The sequence below is a fragment of the Gouania willdenowi genome, chromosome 21 (genome assembly GCF_900634775.1).
Source record: "Gouania willdenowi chromosome 21, fGouWil2.1, whole genome shotgun sequence".
Classification (NCBI taxonomy): domain Eukaryota; kingdom Metazoa; phylum Chordata; class Actinopteri; order Blenniiformes; family Gobiesocidae; genus Gouania; species Gouania willdenowi.
This window is the reverse complement of record NC_041064.1, coordinates 33,034,990-33,053,496: the sequence shown is the minus strand read 5'-3', so window position 1 is coordinate 33,053,496 and position 18,507 is coordinate 33,034,990. Positions and strand designations below refer to the sequence as shown.

The following is an 18,507-nucleotide window of genomic DNA, read 5'->3' as shown; positions in this document are numbered from 1 at the left end:
CTACTTGAAAAAGTGACTTGGAACGCCACCTGAAGTCAGAGTTCCTGTCGTAAAAGAAAGCTAATATTCTAGCGTTCAGCCATGATTGACATATTTCTACGTGGTGCCGCTGAAAAGTTCCGAGTTTCCTTGAACGCAGCATTACGTGTTTCTCATTCAGCCGCTTTCTGATTGGTTTACATTTTGTTCCACGTCACAAATCACAGGGTCGGGAGTTGTTGTCTTTCCTCAAATACACGAGGAGTTTTGGTCGTAAATATTGAACAAGTTTTACGATATATTTATGATTGTCGACCCCGTCCTGTTTCAGAGCAGATCATCAGAACAAATTCACTCTGAACAAACCTCAGACCACAGAATCATCTGATAGGATCATGTTATGAATCAAATAATCACCTGTTATTGTGAACGAGAAGGGGAAAATCAGGACAAAAACAGCCCAATTATATATTTTTCATTATTTTTTTATTATTAATTCATGTGTGTAACAGGCTTTAGTTGTTTTTTAAAGTGAAGGAAAATTCAGTATCAGTAAGTAAAGGATAAAAAAAGAGTCTTAAAAGTAAACATTGCATAGGGTAGTTGGTAGGGTCGTTACCCCATGTGGGCTCACCTGGAATTACAATAGAGTCGCCTGAAATGTCTGGTAATTGGCAAAAAATAAATAAAAAATAATAATAATCAAAAGAATTACTGATTAAAATTGTGTTTTTAGATTTATTAAAAAATGGAAATTAACACATCACACACAATATCAAACAACTGTATTGTCTACATTTTCAAAATATCAATTGAGGTCAAATAAAATGCAATATAAAAATATCTGAGCTGGCGCATCCTTTAATTATCTCTAAATATTTGTGCTATAATAAATGGGAGTGAAATGACATTTTATGTTGCTTTGCTAATGTTTTATTCCCATTTAAAATGCTTAATCTAAAGCTCCGCCCCCTCACCTTTCAGCCTGATCGCCCAGAGAGCCGATGAAGATGGCGAAGGCGTGGACCTGAGAGTCTGAGGTCAGAGCCTGGGCGAACCTCTCGGGGCGGATGCCGTATCGTTCCAGGTTAGCGTCGCTCAGAACGACCACAAAATGCTCGTCGGCCTCTTCCTGTGAAAGCGTCCTGATGCTGACCTCCGTCGCCTCCAGCGTGTAGTCTCCACTCATACAGAACTGAGAGTGAGCGTGCATGGTCTGCACGGAGATGACAAGCGTTAGCATCAAAAACACAACTTATATATTTTTACACAAAACATCTGGTATGAAACATATTCATTTTTTACATGTTAAACACAATCTACTGGATTATAAAATAAGATGGAATAAGATAAGTAAGCAAAGTAAAGATATGATAAACTAAGCTAAAAGAAAGATGGAATACAGTAAGATATGTTAAAATAAACTAAGCTAAACTAAGCTAAAAAAGAAAAGATGGGATATGCTATGCTAAGCTAAGAAAAGATAAAACAATTGAGAATAAAATAAGATATTCTAAGATAAAATAAGTAAAGATAAGATAAAAATAAGTAAGATAAGATAATTTATGATAAAATTAGATTAAAATAATCAAAAATAAGATAAGCTAAAGTAGGCTAAAAAAATGCTATGCTTGGCTAAGCTAAACTAAAATAAGAAAAGACAACGATTTAGACAAACTTAAGATAATTTAAGATAAAAACGATTCAGAAAAAGATGAGATATTCTACGATAAAATGAGACAAGAGAAGACAAAATAAGCTAAGCTAAACTACGCTAAAAACAAAAGACAAGATGGGATATGCTATGCTGGGTTAAGCTAAAATAAGCTAAGAAAAGAAAAATCAATTGAGAATAAAATAAGCTATTCTAAAATAAAATAAGTAAAGATAAGATAAAACGATTTAGAATAAGATTAAAAAAAAAAGCCAAAATAAGCTAAGCTAAAATAAGATAAACTACAATAAAATAAGATTAAACTATTTATGACGGGATAAGATATCACAGCAACAAAGAGAAAGAGCGATCACATTATAAAAATAACAAAAAGGGTACAAATTTAAAGTTGAAGAAGTTTTTAAAATCTCAACAATAAAATATATATTTTTTTTAAAGTTCAAAATTAAATATATATATATATACATATTTTTTTAATGTGTTAAAGTTAAACAGCTTCCTCCTCTGTGTTCCTATTGCTTTTTAATTCTAATATCCCTTATTTTATCACTAAGCTACTTCAATCATCTCTAAGATATTATTACATACAATGAAACTATTCTATCTATCTCTGACTTTTACTTTTTGGCTTTAACATTAAAACCTTCATCATATCTCAGGTTCAAACGGATCATTTTTTAAAGAAAATCTCTACCTTCAGGACTTTGAGCCTCTCCTTGTTGTTTTTCGGGACTTTGTCGACAGTAACCAGCTCAATGTCGTAACCATCGCCTGAGTGACCCACGATGTCGTACTGTGTGCAGAAAAACAATCATTTAATGAGGTAAAACCTTTAAAACAAGAAAAAAACTGCAGATGTTTTACACAGAGGTGGAGACTTTCAATGAGTGTCCAATGGTTTCCTGTAGAGATCACTGAGAGAACGCTGAGCCGTGAAAAAACTAAGCTGTTGAAACATTTGCACAGATCGCTGACAGACTTGGCCATATTTTAATCTTTCAATGGTCTCAGTAGACTCTGTTCTATGTAAAGGGTCATAATGAACATATGAACAAAGTCCACCCGCTTCAGATTAGAATAGATTGTGAAGAAACTGTTACATTTCATTTTCTGTGATCACAGGAAACAGACGGAAAACGCTGAATGCTCTTAAAGGTAAAAATGGAATCTGAACCATTACCTCAAAATGACACAGAAATATGGATGTTTTGGGATTATATCACGCATTTAGTTGTTATTTTCCCCACGAAAAACAGGTCACTGAAAGTCTGTCAAGAAGTGTAAGAAACGGACAAAAATGTCCAATTTTGCTCCAAAACGTTGAGCGTCGGGAAAATTCTGTACAAAATGAAATCAAAATGGCTTTATGACACGTGTACGGAAAAAAGTAAACAGACATGCAAGTTATTTCCGTTTTTCAGTTTCAACGGGTATCTGAGGGTCTACCAAGTGAAGCAAACGGACATGTCAGATTTATCGTGACGTAATCTCACATGATTTCAGTTTCACCCTCCTGTGTCCGTATACTTCCTACGGGCACTGCACGAGTACAGAGAAAAATATTTATTTATTTGATTGGGACAGTGCATGTTAATGAATATACAGTACATGAATAAAAAACACACCAGATTGTAGCCAGTGGCTAATTTCCATCTGTTGTCCCAAAGTGGGGCTGGGGTCACATGAGGCTATAATAGAAAATAACATCCACTACCAGTGACCAACAACAGTTACTGAGCAGAAGAAGATCCAGTAAAACCATGACGTGTGGACTCAGTGAACATGTTTTGATCTTCACACAATGTGCTGCCAGGACTGAGAGAATCCTAGACACACACGCGTGTGACGGAGCACAAACGTAGAGCTGTGTTTGTGACCTTCAGCTGCACTGAGTGCCTTCATTCCTCACGTTACACAGAGCAGCTCAGCTATCCAAACACTGCTACTACCTCTAATATGATCAACGTGCTCTATGTCTTCTCTACGTCACGCTGTTGCCGGGTAGAAAATAGGTTTTTAGCATTAAGAAGAATGCAGAGTCGGCAGCTTTTGGACTAAATACTCTGTTTCGTTGACTTTTGTCAACTGAAACAAACCTGTCCCAGACCTTCACTTTAACCACTGACAGCACACCTCACTGTTGTACATTAATGTCAGCCTTCAGAATAATTTTAATAAGTTTTTCTCATCACTTTATGAGGTTTTGGAGTCATTTTGTGTATTTGTGTTTTCATCTTGTATATTTTTCCTCTCATTTTGTGTCTTTTTGTTGTCATTTGATATTTTTCTTTTTTAGTGATTTGTCTATTTGTGTAGTGATTTGGTGTATTTTTCTCTCGTTATGTGTGATTTTAGTGTCATTTTATGCATTCTGGAGTCATTTTGTGAATTTGTGTTTTTATTTTGTATACTTCTTACTCACATTTTGTGGGTCTTTGTTGTCATTTTATGCATTTTGTGTTTTGGTTGTACATATTTTTCTCTTGTCATTTAGTGTATTTTTGGTGATTTTACGCAGTTGTAGTGTCACTTTTGTGTATCTTTGTTGCCCTTTTTGGGGGTATGCTACAAATCTAGATGACCTCTTATCGCGCTACCTTCCAGGATTTAATCCGTGTGTGCTGGACTACAAAGCTTGCTGAAGCTGAATCACTATGGCAACTAGTCTTTTACAGCTAAGCTGGTCCTGACCATGTTTTTCTCTAGCTAGTGATAAAGTCCCGCCTCCTGACCAATCAGATCTGTTAGGAAACAAGCTGTCCAATGAAAGGTGATGTGTGATCACGTCACTGTGTGGATCTGATGTGACAGCTGACCATAGACTGTAAAAAAACACGCCGACAGTTAATCTTCCCTGTCATCATGGATTTATATTCATTATATTTAAGACCATAAGCTGTTCCTCCTGTGAAGATGCTCTGCCAGTTCTCTCCACTGATTGGTCAGACGCTGCAATCTCCACCCCTTTTGCGTGAGCGCGCACGTACGAGGGTGAAATCACTTGGCCTAAATTAGCGTGTTTCATAGTCCAGCACATCATGTGCTGCACATATCTGGAGAGGAATGTTTGGTTAGTTGAAGCCAGCTAACGCAGCTTAATCCAATCTAGATTCGTAGCATACCCCCTTAATGTGTTTTCTATTTTGTCTGTTTTTAGAGTTTTTTGTGTATTTTTGTTGCCTTTATGTGTACTTTTTCTGTCATTTAGTGTCTTTTTAGTGCCATCGTGTATTTTTCTTTTCATTTTCTGTATTTGTGTTTTATTTTTCCTTCCATTTCGTGTGTTTTTTGTTGTCATTTTATGTTTTTTTGAAGTCATTTTGTCTATTTGTGTTGTGATTTTGGTTATTTTTTTCTCGTTATGTGTGATTTTAGTGTCATTTTAATCATTCTGGAGTCATTTCGTGAGTTTGTATTTTCATTTTGTATACTTTTTACACACATTTTGTGTTTTTGTTGTCATTTTATGCATTTTGGAGTCATTTTGTGTTTTTGTTTTGTATAATTTTCTCTTGTCATCTTGTGTTATTTTTGTGCAACTCTGTTGCCCTTTTATTTTGTGTCATTTTGTGTCTTTTTAGTGTCATTGTTGTGTATTTTCCTCTGATTTTGTGGCTTTGTACTACTCTATCCCTGCATGAAGCCAAACAGATGTTCAAATAACTCATGATTATCTGAAATAATCTCTGATTGTCCACCTTATACCCAAATACAGCACACTGTGGAAAACATTGTAGTTTTAAAGCAGAACTAAGTCACTTGCGCTTAGTGCTCCCCCTAAAGGTCCCTTTGGTTATGTCACTGTCGTAAACACTCCGCCCCCCCACCGCCTGCCCCACCCCACAGCTACATGTGCACCTTTGCTCTCCCAAAACAGTAGCAACCGATCACTGAAAAATCCTAATACAACAGTGACACTAAGGGTGCTTTCACACAGATAGTCCCATGTGACCATGTGATCAGTATGAGGAAGAGAGACGAGTAAAATAAATGAATGATGTGGGAGTAGGGCTGGGCAAAAAATTGATTTAATTGATTCATCGAATTTGTAGATAAATACGATTTTTATTTTGCAAATTCAAGTAAAAAAAAAAAAAATACATTTTTAAATATTGTTCTTTTTTCCCACCAGTTTTTTTCAGACTTTTTCGCGTTCCGATTTGTTTACCCTTTGAGTAGGCTATATGTGTGCCACGAGCATTTTTAATTTTTTATTCGCACTATGCTGAGATGCTAAGGGAAGATTTTATCATTTTTTTTAATTGTAATGATATAAAATATGTATTCATCTGATTTCTTAATCAGAAAATTTAAGCTACTGTGAAGTTGCTGTTGCACTTTTGCTTAAACCTGGGTTAAAGTGTGAAAGAGTTGAATGACAGAGCCTCATTTACTTTTTATTTTGGCATTGTTCTTTGCATTTTAACTCTTGAGGACAATCACAGCAATAACAGTGCACTTTTGACAATATATCTGATGTCTCCAGTCATTTTTAAGTGCATTAAAAAAAAATCAAAAATAGCATATTTCTTTAAAAAATCTGAGATTCTTTTTTAGGCAAAATCGCCCAGCCCTATGTGGGAGTAATACAGAAGCGAGTGTGGAAATGTGTGAGATGTGTTTGTTTGTGTGCTGACAAAGCTGCTCTGAAAATGGATGGATGGATGGATATTTGTGTGTGTTGCCAGATGGAGCTCTGGGTTGCGAGTGTGTGTGCGTACCTGTTGCCGCGACGACAGTGTGTGTGATTGCTGTGTGTTGCTGCTGAGTTGTCACTGCATGGAGTTGCTCCATTCCTCGGACAACAAAGGTCCGAGGAATGGAGCAGGAAAGTTGCAAGTGCTGTTTTCTGGCCAGAGACAGCAGGGAGAGATGAAAGCCCCCCCATTCACCCCATAACACTTGTATTACCCTCACAGGGACTATAGGTATAATTTATTAAGGTGGAGAAGTGACTTAGTTCTGCTTTAATGCAGACAGAACTGAAATAAAAACTGCATCCTTGTTTTCTTTCCTCATGCTTGCATGTGTTTGATGGTTGAGGCTTTTTTCAGGACAGAACATCCTGACACACAGTCTGCAGGTGAAACAAAGGGTTACACTATCCAAGTGTTATGTAAGGTGTGGACGTGTGTGCTGTGATATATGACCATCAGTCAGAGTCAGTAGAGGGGTCACATGTCACTGAGGGACAGCGACGTCTGTCCATGTCCACTTTCTCCTCACCCTGGTCGAGTTCCATTTGCATCGTTTTTCATGTCTATCCCACAGTTTTTATATTTTTGCACTATTAGCTGTGTTAACATTTATCTTTGTTCTTTACCGTCTTCTTGATCATATTACTGACCCTCTGGGGATCAATATAGGTATATTCTATTCTATTCTTGGAGCTGCAGTGTGTCATTTTACAGTTAGATCCTTGATAGATAAAATGATTATTATCAGCAGGCTTTGTTCTGGTAGTGCTGCACATGCTGGTATTCCATTTCAACTGGTATTACTGGATATGATCTGCATGGAAGTGGTAGGGCAAGCCTGTAAAGCACTTGTGTCAAACACAAGGCCCGGGGGCCAAGTCCGGCCCTTTAGATCATCAAATTCAGCCCACAGAAAAAAGTAAAAATAACAGTAGCTGTTTTTGGAAAAATAAAAGCGATATTTCTAGAATTTTTACCAAGTATAATTGTGCTTTGAACGTGTTTCCACTGAATGTTGTTTTGGAACTCTCGTAAAATCTCATCCCTCAATCTCAGCGAGATTTCGCTGCAGGAAGATGGACGCTCCAAACCTCTTTATAACACTCATCATTCCTCTGTTGTTTCTGTCTAATGTGGCAGTAATACTTTTTAGTATAATGCTAAAAAATATCTGAAAAACCTCCTCAAGATAACGTAAAAACCTTTTTGCAATATTTGTTTCTTTTTTAAATTCAGGTGTTTCATTACGTTTTTGTTGTGCTATTTAGATTTTGCGCAATTGCAGGGGTAATGGAAACACAGTTAGAGAAAACATTAATCATTATGTACAGACTTCCTGTGCTTATATCACATGGCGGTATAGTAATTTTGAATCTGAAATTTTTTTGAAAGAACCTTACATTTTTCCAAAATCCTGCGATTTTTCTCAAATTATTTTACAAATTAAATAAAACGTAAATAGTTGAATGTGGAAACTAGGGCACAATATTGTTGAAATTTCTTGTTTCCTTCGCCCATAATATGTGGCCCACTTCAATCAAACTCCGCCCTGAGGAACTCCACGTGATGTTGAGCAGGATTCAGTAAAACCTTGTCTTCACTGTTGTGTTCTCACCTTGAACTTGTTCTCGTAGCTCTCCAGAGCTTCCATGACCATGCACACCGCCTCCATGGAGCGCTCCAGCCGGCCGTCCACGCCATTGAACCGATACATGCTACCCGACACGTCAGCTAGCAGGCGCAGCCGCTTGGGCTTTTGCTGAGGGGCGCCCATCTGTGTCGAAATGCAACATTTTCATTCCAAACCATCTGACAGTGAAGATAAAATCAAACCTAAACACTTGCTCTGGATCTAAATTAGTTGAACAATTATATATTTTAAAAACATTCCTTGTTATGACTTCAAAACAAGGAACAACTATTTCAATCCAGACCAAAACTATGCAGCATTTTATAAAAAGATGGAGTGTGTGTGATTGAATGCTTGTGTGTGTGTTAAAGGCGGGACACAGGGTGTAATAATAATCTCACACACACCACTGGAATGCACTGGAAAGGTCAAAATTATGTGTGTTAGTCTGGGAGTGTGCCTGCATTGGGAGGTGTGGCGCACACAAAAACAACGCTTAAAGTTTGATTTTGAAGACACACACACACCTCTGGGTCCAGCTCCCCCCTGCGTTTATAAATGGACTTTTCTCCAGTCAGTCCATCAATGATCTTGGCGTCGTCCAGTTCTCCCAGGGCTTGGTTCTTCAACCAGCGACGCTCCTTTCCTTTAGCCTGAAAAACAAGCACAAACACATGGAAACAAACAGTTAGCATTAACGATGCACTGCAAGACTTGTGTGTTCAAAACATGTCGGCCACAAGTTTGACCTGACTGCATAAAGAAACCAAAAGCTCTGATGATCACATTTTTATCATCAGTATTATTATGGGCCATGCAGCCGAAGATGACAGGAACCTATTGTTATCCTATTTCTCATGAGCGTAAAATCACAAATTTTTGCACAAAGGTCCGGTCCCATTCCAGATTGCCTCAGCCACAAAACAGACCAATACTCCTGATGGTGGCGCTACAGCGAGCCTCTAAATCAATGGTACTAAACCTGGGTTGGATCAAACTCAAGGGGTTCAGTCTCAGGGGTCAAAACACACACATACAGTAAACATGTGATACAAAAAAACATTTCCATGATAAAGTACTTTATTAAAGGTCCAGTATTATGCTATTTTCACCCATCTCCAATTGTTCTAAGAACCCCAACAACATAGTATTTCAGGTTTATTTTCTCAAACTCGCCTGTTTTCTGGAGTTTTAGCCCACTGAAAAGTCACTTTCAGAGCGCTCCTAAAAACAGGCTGTTTTTTGGGCCTTCATCCAAAAGTCTACAGTGCAACAAAATGCTTGACTGTCTGACTGTTGGATTGAATGTAGTGTAATGCAACAAATCATTGTAGATGATGTTTTGAAAATATCAGAATTTCATCTGAAAAGCAAAATTTTTAAAACATTTTTATTTCACTCTCATTTGAAAAATTGAAGTCAGTGCAAAAACAGCATTTTTAAACAAAAGTTTTTCACTTATGGAGCTATAATATATATATATATATATATATATATTTTTCTAACAAATTATAAACAATATCTTCATGCTGTTTAGATGCAATTTATGTATTTTCAGGTTTTTGTCTTAACAACTGCATTTTTGACAGCCATTTTAAATCTGCCTTTAAACGCTAACAGCTTCTGTCTTTGTTTACCTAAAATTGCATGGCCCCAACCATTGCTGGGCAGCATATATAATAATAATCATTATTGTCATTCTTATTATTAATTCTTTATATTTTGACATTTTATTTTTAAATGCCTTTAGATGTAAAGTCCCGAATGTCTTCATTATCACAAATTCGTAGAAATTATTAATTTTGGCACTTAGTGGTCAAATATGGAACTTCACATACTTTTAACACTCCTGTGAAGTCCCTCAGGTACTCATATGTCATTCAAGTCTTCAATACTTAAAACTCCTGTGTCTGCATCAGTTTAACATTTTTACCTAAATATGAAACATCAGTACGTTACACAGAAGTAAAATAAGCAATAACGTGAGGCTCAACCATATTATTAGCCAAACTCTGAACGTATGGAGCCCTGTGTGACGTGTGTTTGTTAGTTTCTATTGTCGTCTGCGAGAAGAAACAATGACTTCACAGCGTCTCCGCCCACAAGGATTGGGATAATCTTCATCATTCTCCCAGTGATGACGATGCACGGACACACGCGATTATGTTCACACCTGGATCTGAGTGTGTTTGCTCTGTAATCATTCTCCTCTCATTACACGCACACGCACACACACACACAGAGACACAAACAATAAAAGGAAAGAAACAAAACAACACCCTGGAGCAAAATATCAGCAGCGACTTCTTTGGGCTTTGTTTACAGGCTTTTCAGCCAATCAGAGCCTCCCTTTCACACCATCACGCAAACAAACTCTGATCTTAAACTTGACTGCATTTGTATAGATTTTCATAAGGATCATAACATCCATTTCCATCCCTGTTGTTTTACAGTTCAATAATTGTCCACAATGACAGTTTTTTTTTTACATGAGCCTAAAAAGAAAGATGTGAGTCAATAAATAGATGTCAGTAGTTGAATTCAAGTCAAAAATTCTGTCATATTAAAATGTATGGTGCGACAGAAGCACATTGTTGTTTGAAAAAGGCTCAAAACAGAGTATAAATGATGGTATCATCAGCATACTGTATGATGCTGACTCAACTACAGGGCCATGAAAGGCTAATTTATTCATGTAGATCAGACTTTTTGTCTTTTTGTGTGCTTTTGGAGATATTTTGTATGTGTAAATTTGGAGGCCACACAATATTAGCCTGAGGGCCACATACTGACAAAAATAATTCACAAGATGACAACAAAACAGCCGACTAAAATAACAGAAGAATATACAAAATGACAACGAAAACACAAAAAATGAAAGCAAAATATATTAAATGACAAAAAAATATACAAACGAGAACAAAATTACACAAAACTACAACAAAAACGCACAAAATGAAAGAAAAATGTACAAAATGACAACAAAACCTACAAAAACAGAAAATGCTAGAATAACACACAAAATTACTGTAAAAACACACTATACTACTCCCATATTATCCCAAAATACACAAAATTGCTCCCAAAATGACAAAAATAACAAAACTATATACAAAACTATAAACAAAATATACTCCAAAAACATTCAAAACGACTTAGGAAATACACAATATGACTGGAAAGAAACATACAAAATTACAGAATAACATACTAAAGGATAAGAAAAAAACCAACTACAAAAATATCCGAAAAATATAGACAACGAAATACACAAAAGACCTCAAACCAGAGAAAATTAAACAAAACAACCACCAAAGTAAACCAAAAATAATAACAAATATACAAAAACATATCAAATGAGAGAAAAAAGACAATAAACTATTCCAAAAACACAAAAAGCCTTTGTTCTTTGCTGTTTTATTGCTCAGTTTGCTCATTATTCTAAATGCTGGCTTGATTTTCATAACGTGGCTCTTGGATCAGATAATGACATTTCTGTGGCCATGCCTTGATGAAATATGCCCAGCTCTACACAAATGGGTCCTCGTACAGTCTGTAGAAAGCGTCACTATTGTTATTATAGAGGAAGTAAAGCTCTGACCTGTAAACTGTCCAGGATGATACGCAGTGACTGAACTTGTCTCCTCACGGCGTTGGAGAAACGCTCATACGTGGCGGCGTCGTATTCGCTCATGTTGATCTCTCTCAACCTGTGAGGAAAACCACACAGCAGCAGCGGGCGTGAGACGCTTTCCAGTGAAAGCTTTGGGTCTCAGGTGGTCTTTGGGACACAAGTCCTCCTTATCAGTAACTTGGGCCAATCCAAGACCTCAAACATACATGTGTTACCATCTACTGTACACCAGTGGTTCCCAACCTTTTTCTTTTCATGACCACATTTTTATATCACATATTTCTGGTGACTCCATACATTTATTTTTTATCATGTCTGTAATACTGTGTTAAAAATATAGTGTAGCCAGGATTAGTGCACAAAGTGACAGGATGCGCTCGCTCAGACATTTTTTATACTGCATTTTATTTTAATTATTTGAGAAAGTGAAAGTAAAGAATACAGTTGTTTGAGATTGTGTGTGGTGTATAAATTTGAAAAATAATTATTATTTAAGCTCTTTGAGCTTTCTCCATCTATTTCTGTGACAATATGTTCTGTTTTTTTAATTGTGCAAAATAGATTAATAAAAATAAAAGAAATAAATAACATTTTAAAACAAAATTAAAATAATAATAAATCATTTTAATAAGTAATTTTTAAAATTGTATCATTACTGGACATTTCAGGTGACCCCATTTTATTTCCAGGTGACACCACATAGGGTCACGACCCCAAGGTTGAAAAACCCTGGTCTACACTCACTAAATAAACTTCTGACAGCAAAAAATAAAATATAGAAACAACTAAATAATTAATTAATTTGGACAACAAAGTGCTATTTAGAGGAAAGTGCCATCCCTTTCAAATTAAAAGAACATCCTTTTTACTCAGGCGAATGCACAAGACCCCCTGAAAACTGGTCAATAATCCACTTTTGAGTCCCAAACCACAAACTTTGCTTGTTAATTAAACATTTGTCACAATAACCATTTCTGGCTTCATATTGGAGACGTATTTTGTTCCAGGTTCATAAGAACAGAGGAGGTAAATAACTTAAACAGACGGGAGAAAACACATTGAGGAGGATAAAAACATGCTGAAAATCTTAAGTAAATAAACTTGCACCTGTGAATCTAATTATTTAAACCCTCCTAAAGTCTGGACAGCAGGTCATGATATAAGCATAGAGTGTGTACAGTACTGCACGTGTTTCTGTTTTCTGGTTTTCCTTGGCTGAGGCTATTTCCTGCAAATTCCTGCCCTTTAACCCAAAGCAGGAAGCATGAGAGCAAACTGAGGACGAGTATAGTTACTTTTTTTTACACATCAACACGAAAACAACTCGGACACTCCCTGAAACCACGCACGCACGCACAAAGTCAGACTTCATTTGAATCATTCTTTAAAACTGAATATATGAAACTGTGCAATCAGGAAATAATAAGCAGCTCTCGAATATTCATCAATATTTACATTTGAAGCTGCAGCATGTATGTTTTTTTGGCTTCCAAGTATATTGTAGTTGAAAGGAAACTGAACTTTTGCAGCTGTTTTTGAGGTTTAGAAATCCAGGAGCATGACACAACTTTTCAGCCAATAAGAGAGCTTTTTGCAAACAGAATGCTCCATGAGCTGCTCCATTGATGTCGATACACATTCACATACTATTGATAGTAAAAGTGTAATGTTGGACATTCCAGCAGAAGAAGTCCCCATCGTGGTGTTAGGCACAACGGTTACACAGCAAAGCAAGAGGGAAAGGAAGACCGACGTGGAGAAACAACAGTCAAAAGCATAAGTGTCAAACTCAAGGCTCGTGGGCCAAATCTGGCCCTTTAGAGCAATATGGCCCGCAGGCAAAATTTTGAATGGCAGAGAAATCCTGAATCATTGTGTACATTTCCAACTAATTCAGTTGTAGATATCTTAGTCCCTCCAAATACACACATTTATTGAAACTCTACAAGATTCACAGGGCTCACAGGTTTCCCATGCTTATATCACATAATGGCAGCCATTTCTAACTCACAATTTTTCCAAAATCCTGCCATTTTCCCTAAATTAGTCTACAAAATGTCCCGAAAATTAAATAAAAATTGGTCAAAAATCAAGGAAATTTAAATTAAGATCTTGCAGGGACTTATATCTGTCACTTGTTGCTTGAATATTGTTGGTGCCTTAACTATTTTACATTTCATGTATGCGTAAAACTGTAAACTAAGGCCCATTAAGATTGAAATTACTAGTTTTCTCTGCCAAAAGTGTGTGGCCCACTTAAGATCAAACCGGTCCATATTTGGCCTCTGAACTAAAATGAGTTTGACACCCCTGGTCTAAAGGCACAAACATACTTGGGAGGTATGGGCTACTGCAGACGATGCGCTGTCACGGAGGCACGGACTCAAAGTGGACCTCTGTGACAGCGCAAAGTCGGCCCCACATGCTGGTTTCAGAGGGAGAGTGAGAGAAGAAGAGATAAATCACGTGTAAACCTAAGAGAAGCTATCTAAGGTGGAGCGAACAGACGCAATTCATTGGTAGTCTGGATGCGGAGTGGTGTGGGTCTGCTCTGACCTGCAGCCCTAAGGACAGTTACATGTTTTCATGTTAGAGTCTCTAAAACACCAGAAAACTCTCCAATAACACACGATGAAGTCCCTTCATTTGTCTCTTGTCTCTATTAAGAAAAAAGTCTCTAAGAGATCCACTATTGAGCACGTTCATGAGGATACCAGTAAGAGACGAAAGATTTTCAAAACAGAAAGGGGGGAGCAGGGTTGTTTCTATACAAGTCTCAATATTCTACATACTGCAGCTTTAATCCAGCACAATAAAGTATTAACTGTCACCAGGTTTCCGTCTTCAAACCCACACCATTACAGACCTTATTACAGATCTTTGCTGACTCCTGCTTTTACCGCCAACCTTTATATTTCGTATCTAATATAGGAATGAGCAACATCAGCAGGTCGGAGGAAACACGCCCGGAGAAGTGAGCGTGAAAGATAAATATTCCATACACTGAACAAAGTGAGCATACCTCGACCTGTTACTTCTTGTGTGATTGTCACACGCTCGCAGTTTGATTGATGCTCAACTGAAAGTCAACGCAAGGTCACACTCACACACTCACACACACACACACACACACACACACACACACACACACACACACACACACACACACAGGAGGGGAAAAGCATCGTAAAGTGGGTCGAGAACATGGAAAATGTAAAAGCCAGGCTGGATTTTTGTGAGCACAGGTGGATAGACGTTTACCTGGAAACTTAGTCAGCAACAAGACAAAGACTGTTGGAAATGTCACACTCCGTACTATGCACTACAAACTCATTGAGTACATACTGTCTACTATATACTATAAGTATGATTAGGATGATGAGCGTTCCCACTGAAGTATACTTCCATGTTTCCCAAGGTGCATTTTGAACGTACAATGACAAAAACCTGAATCGCACTGAGGCAAAATATCTTTTTCCGGAGATTCCATATTGCACACCATTGATCGACTTCCGGTTAACTCCAAAACAAAAGTCCTTACAAAAGCGTTAAGAAATAATGGAAGACAAGAAGAGATGCTTTTAATTTGAAAAGGGAATGTTTAATTTTTAGCTTGACGCCAGTCCCAGGACGAGTTTACATTCTGCCCACGATGCATCATGGGGAGGTTGAGTATGACCAGTGACGTGCCGTGACCACTAGGGTTGGGTAGGCACGTTGCAAATCGAGACCACCAATGACAATTTCATATGTTTCTTCTGTCAAGTGTCAATTCAATTCAAATCAACTTTATTTGTATAAAGCAATTTACAACAAAGTCATCTCAATGTGCTTATCAAATATAAAATTCATAATACGAAAGAAAAAATCTGTTGCTTGTGTTGGAAACACAGAAACACGGAGAAAATGACAACAACAACTCAGAACAGCCTCAGTGAGGAGCATTCACAAAGCCAATCCTTCCTTTTCAAAGTCAAAGTCAAAGTCAGCTTTATTGTCAATTCCTTTGCATGCACAAACATACAAGGGAATCGAGAAGACGTTTCTCACTTCCCACGGTGAACAGATAAAGTGCTCAGGCACAACAGAAAAGACATTCCTATACTAAAGGTAGACATACAATTTTTACAACAGATAAAACATTTACTAATACCAAATACTAAAACTAATACTAATATATAAATACTAAATACTAAAACTAATACTAATATATAAATACAGTGTGTAGGTGGGAGTAGCAGCATGAGTTCCTATATAGTAAAAAAAAAAATTCTGTATATACAGTAGTAGTGCAAAGAGCAGTCAGTAAAACAGTAATAAATAACAGCATTTTCAGTCTTTTTGCTATTTTGGTGGGGGGGGAGGGATTCAGCTGGTGGATATGACTGAGGTGACAGAGGGGAGAGAGTTCAGCTTCCTGACAGCTTGGTGGATGAAGCTGTTGGTGAGTCTGGTGGAGCGGGCACGGAGGCTCCTATACCTTCTCCCAGAAGGCAGGACGCTGAACAGACTGTGTGCGGGATGGCTAGCGTCTCTCACAATCGAGGTAGCTTTTCTGGTGAGGCGGGTGGTGTATATGTCTTGCAAGGAGGGGAGTGGGGCACCAATGATCTTGCCTGCTGTGTTCACTATGCGTTGTAGTGCTTTCTTGCTGTGTTCAGTGCAGCTCCCACCCCATTCACTGTGAAAAGTATGAAAACTTTTCTGACCTTACCTTTGCTGAAGCTCTGGTAACTCAGGTGTTGGTCTCCCATCTTTTAAAAGCTGTCGTTTTTCCTCAAAAAAAAGTTTCTCTATCGTCTCTAGCGCTGTCATCCTGCCTGTAGTGTTATCCCGCCCATTCGCTAGAGCGAGAGAGAACGTAGCAGCAGCGGTCACATGGGATCAATTCACTAATGCACTGTGAACTTATGTATAGCATTTAGCATAGCAGCTCACTACGCTGCCTTTGGACGTAAATGGTTTTCATCTTGGGGAACTAACTGCGCATGCGCAAACACATAAAAATGTGCTATGGGAACAGAGACAGAGCAGCCGTGTGCTTTTGGGAGGGGGCGTGGCCTCCTCTTGCCTTACAGCGGAGTGAGAAGGCAGCCGTTTCAGGAAATAGCGCTGTTTAGTAATTTGGGCTATGAAACACACACAAAATGCGGACACTTTAAACCTTATAGGTACTGTAGGCTATTGGAAATAGAAAAATAAATAATTTATAATTATATTATAATTAAAACAAATGATCAAAATATCAATTCACCCTTGGGTAGGCACTGCCTACCTTGCCTACCCTGACGGCACGTCATTGAGTATGATACAAGTTTTTCTTACACACTCATTCTTTTCATACTATCTAATGTGAACGCACTACATACTAATGATGATGTCAGACTTAGTGTGAGTAGTATGCTAGTATATGACATTTACAACACAGCCAGAGACTGAGAGCTAAGGGAGACTGAGGACAGACACAAGCGGGACACGAAGAAGACATGATGAAAAAAGGTGCTTTTTTGGTGTGAAAGTAGCCAGTGTGTGTGTGTGTGTGTGTGTGTGAAACCAGGGGGGAAAAAGAGTGGGAGACTGTTTGAAGGGAACAGAGGACGTCTTCATAGCTGCTGAAAGGGATGCCCTTTTAACCCAGAACACACACACGCACACACATGCACACGCACACACACACGCACACGCACACACACACAGCTCAATCCAATCCAATCACCTTGATCACATAATTTACACTTGATTATATATCATTTATATACATTTTTCATGTCTTTATTTTGTTACTGTTTTTTTCCATGTTGTTTTGTTTTCATGCACACACACATCCAGGCACGCGTGTTTCAATCTTTTACCAACAGCTGCACCTCACACACACTCCAGGGTCAAATCTTAAACATCTGCTCCCAAACACAGAAACGCAGTTCGTAGGAAACACAGATATTCCCACAAATTCAACCCAACATTGCAGTTCTTTTCCAACAGTGACTCAGCACTGAGGTGAGTTCCTACAGTATATTTGCACTCATGCAGAAACAGATGCTTGATATTTTTCCCACTGTGGTGGGAAACTCAGCTGCCACGTTGGCTTTTTGATTCACATCGTGGTGCTACTTCCATGGAACAATATTTCACTGCAACAAACAGCAGAGAAGGTCAAATCTGACTGCACGTAAAGCTACGTAAAGATAAATAAAGATTGGACTGGAAATAGAATCACACACTAAATGCTACGTATGAAAACTTTTGGGAAGAAATAGCTTAGAAATAACAAATTAACTTGTTTTTTTCTCTGAATGAACATCAAAAATAAACACATACTCCTTCCCTCCGCTGCAAAAACAAAATGCATGTAACAAGATCTTTACTAGTTTTCACAGTGAGTCAAAAATACAGATGACATAGAATAAGCTAACCAAAATATTTGGGTCACTGGAAGATTCCCAGAGGAGGGAAAAGGCCTTCATGCTTCCAAGGATGCCATCGGATGATTGTGTTTGAAAGAAAATCTCAATCTTTTTTCAGTTCTGGGATCTAGAAGTTCAAAATGGTTGGTTATTTATGAAGGTAAATATGTTATAAAATAAGAGAGCTTGTAGAACGCGATGTGACAACTTGAAGGAAAAAAATGTGAATTTGTACATGAAAATTTGTACTTTTTCATGTCACAAATGATGGACAAAAATGTGAACCTGTAGAATTAAAACCCAAAGAAAATATTCACACATGCGTGATCTGAATGTGAAATCACAGAAAAAAATATACACAAATGTGTAGACTGATATTTACAAAGATAAAATGACAGCTGCAAACTTGTAATCCAACATTTACTCACATGTTTACTTATTACTCGTGCCTATCTATACAACCACAACAGATGCACAAAGTTTTTTTT

The 18,507-nt window shown here is 37.7% G+C and overlaps 1 protein-coding gene across 2 annotated transcripts in view; it reads right to left on the bottom strand.

Moving 5' to 3' along the window:
- Window positions 1–18,507, bottom strand: part of vwa8 (von Willebrand factor A domain containing 8) — a 92,972-nt gene that overhangs the window by 1,028 nt on the left and 73,437 nt on the right. For both annotated transcript variants that reach the window (XM_028436114.1, XM_028436115.1), the window contains 5 exons: window positions 11,583–11,691; window positions 8,509–8,634; window positions 7,967–8,125; window positions 2,349–2,447; window positions 957–1,195 (listed from right to left, as the gene is read on the bottom strand). In XM_028436114.1, the coding sequence (XP_028291915.1) occupies window positions 957–1,195; window positions 2,349–2,447; window positions 7,967–8,125; window positions 8,509–8,634; window positions 11,583–11,691 (732 nt within the window). The remainder of the gene's footprint in view (window positions 1–956; window positions 1,196–2,348; window positions 2,448–7,966; window positions 8,126–8,508; window positions 8,635–11,582; window positions 11,692–18,507) is intronic.